The sequence below is a fragment of the Alligator sinensis genome, unplaced genomic scaffold (genome assembly GCF_000455745.1).
Source record: "Alligator sinensis unplaced genomic scaffold, ASM45574v1 scaffold550_1, whole genome shotgun sequence".
Taxonomy (NCBI): Eukaryota; Metazoa; Chordata; order Crocodylia; family Alligatoridae; genus Alligator; species Alligator sinensis.
Genome location: NW_005841980.1, coordinates 937,668 through 941,213, shown reverse-complemented (window position 1 = coordinate 941,213; position 3,546 = coordinate 937,668). Strand labels below are relative to the sequence as shown.

At 61.3% G+C, this 3,546-nt stretch overlaps 1 protein-coding gene across 3 annotated transcripts in view; it reads left to right on the top strand.

Moving 5' to 3' along the window:
- The first annotated feature begins 234 nt into the window (after positions 1-234).
- LARP1 (La ribonucleoprotein domain family member 1) overlaps positions 235-3,546 on the top strand; it is a 27,406-nt gene continuing 24,094 nt past the window's right edge. For 2 of the 3 annotated variants that reach the window (XM_025200982.1, XM_025200981.1), the window contains exon 1: positions 1,837-1,855. In XM_025200982.1, the coding sequence (XP_025056767.1) occupies positions 1,852-1,855 (4 nt within the window). In that variant the 5' untranslated portion in view covers positions 1,837-1,851. Of the gene's footprint in view, positions 1,999-3,546 lie in introns of all 3 variants that reach the window. The other variant, XM_025200983.1, reaches the window with a different exon arrangement.

Below are 3,546 nucleotides of genomic sequence, written 5' to 3'. Positions count from 1 at the left end.
TTAAGAAAGTCTTTACATTCTGGAGGGGTTTCCCTTAACCTGCCGAAACGTTTGGGGGCCCTGCTGGGTCTCCGGCAGTAGGAGTGGATGCATTTACCAACTAGAGAGATCCACTTACTGCTTTCTGGGGTGAAGCCTTCTTCAAATGGCCTAGCCCAAGGAGATGCCGTAAATTGGGCTTTTTTTTTTTTTTTTTTTTTTTAAGAGAAGGCTGATTAAAAAAAGCTCCTTCTCTGCTTCCCCTGTACTACCGGGGCATATTGCATTTTGTGATTTACTTTCCTTGTGCCCAGTGTGGGTGTACCCCCGGGGGACAGGAGGAGACTGATGCATGCTGCATTCATGCAGGGTTTGTTTGCAGCCGGTCCCGTAGTCCAAGGGAGAACCGTTCCAGCTCAGTGCATGGAAGAGATGAAGCAGGCACTCTAGAAATCCTTTTGAGGGGCTCAGGAAGGTAAGAAAGGTGACTCTTCCCCGCTCGAAGTTTGCTGGTTCATAAACCTCTGGTGCAGAGCCCCGCACCGCTGACAAACCGATTGCCAGCTGAGCGCGATGCTGAGATGTTCGTCCAGGAGCGAAGCGGAGCGGGGCTCGGACTAGCCCGAGAGCGCTCCATCTCAGCGAGGCACGAGCGCAGTTTCTGCAGGCGGGCGTATTGACAGCTCAGACCAAATCAGCCTTTGAGAGAGAAGCGGGTCTGCCGGCAGCCTGCGCTTATGCCTGGGAGGCTTTTCAGCCCAGCCAGCTTTCGGCAGGTGTGGAAGGGCACAGAAGGGAGGGCCTGTCCTTTTTGCAGTGCCACCTCGGAGGAGGGCTCTGGGATTTCTTTTTCCCCCCCCCTCGCTGCTTTGCAACGGGTCTGTAGCGAAGCGCCCCGTGGGGTGCGAGGTCTGGAAGCGCAGAATCGAAGGCTCTGCTGGCGTGGGGTTGCAGCCGTCTGGCACGCGGCACGCTCTATTCCTGTCTGGAGCGCGTCGCCGGTTAAGTATTTACAGTAAGCGGGTCGGCCGCTTCCGAGGAAGGTGTTGTCGGGTTACACAGCCCCCCGCAGCGCCTGCAGGCGCGGCGGCCGCCCATTAAAGGGATTGAATCTGTGCAGCGCCGCGGGTTTGGCTGTGACCGTCCTGACCCCCCTGGCACTTCGCTCCTGGGCAGCAGTGGCGGCAGCACAGTCAAGCTGAGAATATCCCTCCGGACGCCGATGGATAACGGGGCTGGGTGGGGAAGCGGTGTTGGCTTTTCCTTGGGTACCGGGTGGATGATGGCAGGCGGGCTGTGTCGGGTTCCCTCGTGCTTGCCGGCACCGAGCTCCAAGAAGGGGCTGCATCTGTGCCTTGTTCCTGGGTCCCCAGCAGCCGCAGCATCCCTGCCACGTGCAACTTCTGTGCTGCTCGGGCCCTCGGCTTCCCCGAGATCAGACACGGACTTGAGCTCAGGATGGAAAGCCCACCCGTGGCGCTGATGGGGCTTGTGCGTGGACGCAGCGACCGGCTCCAGAATTGCCCTTCTCTCCAGCCCCTTCTTGCGGGGAAATAGGAACGGTTTCTCCTGCGTCCTTGTACTGCAAGCACCCGTCCGTCCCCCACCTCCGTCTCCCCCCGGGCCGGCCGGCTCATGCCACTTGTGCACCGAGTCTGCCGTTCTCAGCAGAAAGGTTGGCCGGCTTTGCACGGGGAGTGGCCGGTTCCCTGGGCCGGGAGAAGGAGGGGGCGGGGGGGCGCCTGAGCAGGTCATCGCTTTTTAGAACTAAATATAGTTGACGGCGCTTTCATAAGGCAAGGATTTCTGCGTCACGTGACCGGCTTTATCCTCCCCTGGCCGTCAGTCAGGCAGCGCGGATCGTGTATCTGAATGGGTAATAATTAACTGTTAACTAGCTTTTCATTAGAGCTTGGTAGAAGCAGGCGGGCAGCGGGTGCCCTCCGCGGAGGGGAAGGCAGGAGCGGAGGCGACTGGCCCCCCACGGCCCCTCTCCGGTCAGGTGTCCCCCCCCCGAAGGTGAGTGTCTCTGGACAGCTTCCCCCGCAGGGGGCTTTTCTGGCTCTTGCCGCCGGCTGCATGTCGCAAAACCCCCGCGGAGGAGAACCTGACCCTCGGACTCGCGGCTGCGTGGCCTGCGTCTGAGCCGCCTGGGCCTGGGCTCTTTCCCAGGGCAGAGGCGGGAGTGTTTCTCCTTACCCCGTGGCGGTGGCAGCTGGGAAAGCGCTCGGCCGTTCCCAGTGCCTCCTGCGCAGCCGCGGCCCACGTGCTGACAGGCGGCCGCAGGTGGGGGAGCTCCCAGGCTCCTCCCGGGGCAGCGAGCACCGCCCCGTGCTGGCGCTCTCTGCACGAGCTGTTTCACTTTGCAGGGAGTCTTCTCCAGCAGCCCCCCGAGGCGCGTTGCCTGCGAGAGCTGCTGCCCGGCAGTTCGGGAAGCCCAGGTCGCCGCTGGCCTCTGCAATTGCCCCAGCGTGGCGCGGGCAGCCTCGCCCGAGTCTCCCGTCATGAAGGAGCCTTCCCGGGGTGTGATGGAAGAGGCAGTTTGGGGGCCCAGCTCTGCTGCCCCACCTGCCGGACCCTCCTCTTGTTTGCAGAGTGACTTTGAGCAAGCTCCTAATGCCCTGGAGGCTGCATCCTGGGCACGCTTCCCTGGGGCATGGCGCTGTCCCCAGGAATGGGGTGGGTGGCTGCTGTGTGCGCGCTGGTGATTACAATGCGGCTCTTCCCCAAAGAGCGTTTCTAGGAAGCTCCGGGCCGCGGGGGCAGGGGGAGGGCAGTTGTTTCATTAAAAGAATCCATTGCAGTCATCTGTGCCATAGGCCTGTGGGTGCTTTCATCCTCCGATTTGGGCCTCGACGGGGGTGGGGGGGAACCTCATGGCGGGGGCACCATGTTATGCCTCTTCCGTATATGCCCCTAAAACCGGAAGGAATAGAAGGGGCATGTTGTGCTGCAGGGCTGGTCCTGCTTGGAGCAGGGGTCAGACTGGATGTGACCTCCTGAGCTCCCTTCCAGCCCTCCTTGCCTATGATGCTGCATGTGCTTGGTTCATCGGGTGTCTCTGCCGCCCGGGGGCTCATCGTGCAAGGCCATGGCTTGGAGCATCCACATTCTGCATACGGAGGTGTGAGCGTGTGTGAAGCTGGTGCATTTTGCTGCTGTAATACCTAGCAGAGGGACTTGTGTGGGGCGTGGTGCCTGTGTGCAGCTGAGCAGGCCTCGAGCCCCACTCTGTGCCTGTGTCTCCTGCAGCACACATCCCTTGGGGTGCAATGGGCTGTTTCTCTCCCCTCCCTACACTTCAGCCTCCTGCCTGTTGCTCACCCAGTGGGTACTGCCTCTGCCTGTCCTGGGGGTCCTTCATTCGCCCCTCTCTACCTCAGTGCTGCAGAGACTTGAGAAGCACGCGTGCCTTGGCTTGGTTGGGTGCACAAGGAAGTCCTCCGCACGCATGTGCGTTGACGGGGGGGTGATGGCAGTGGTGCCCGGGGGCTTGGATACCTGGCTTGGCAGCTCCTGGTGCCGGTCTGTGTGATTCAGGGGTGCAGATGGGGCTTTGGGGGTTCA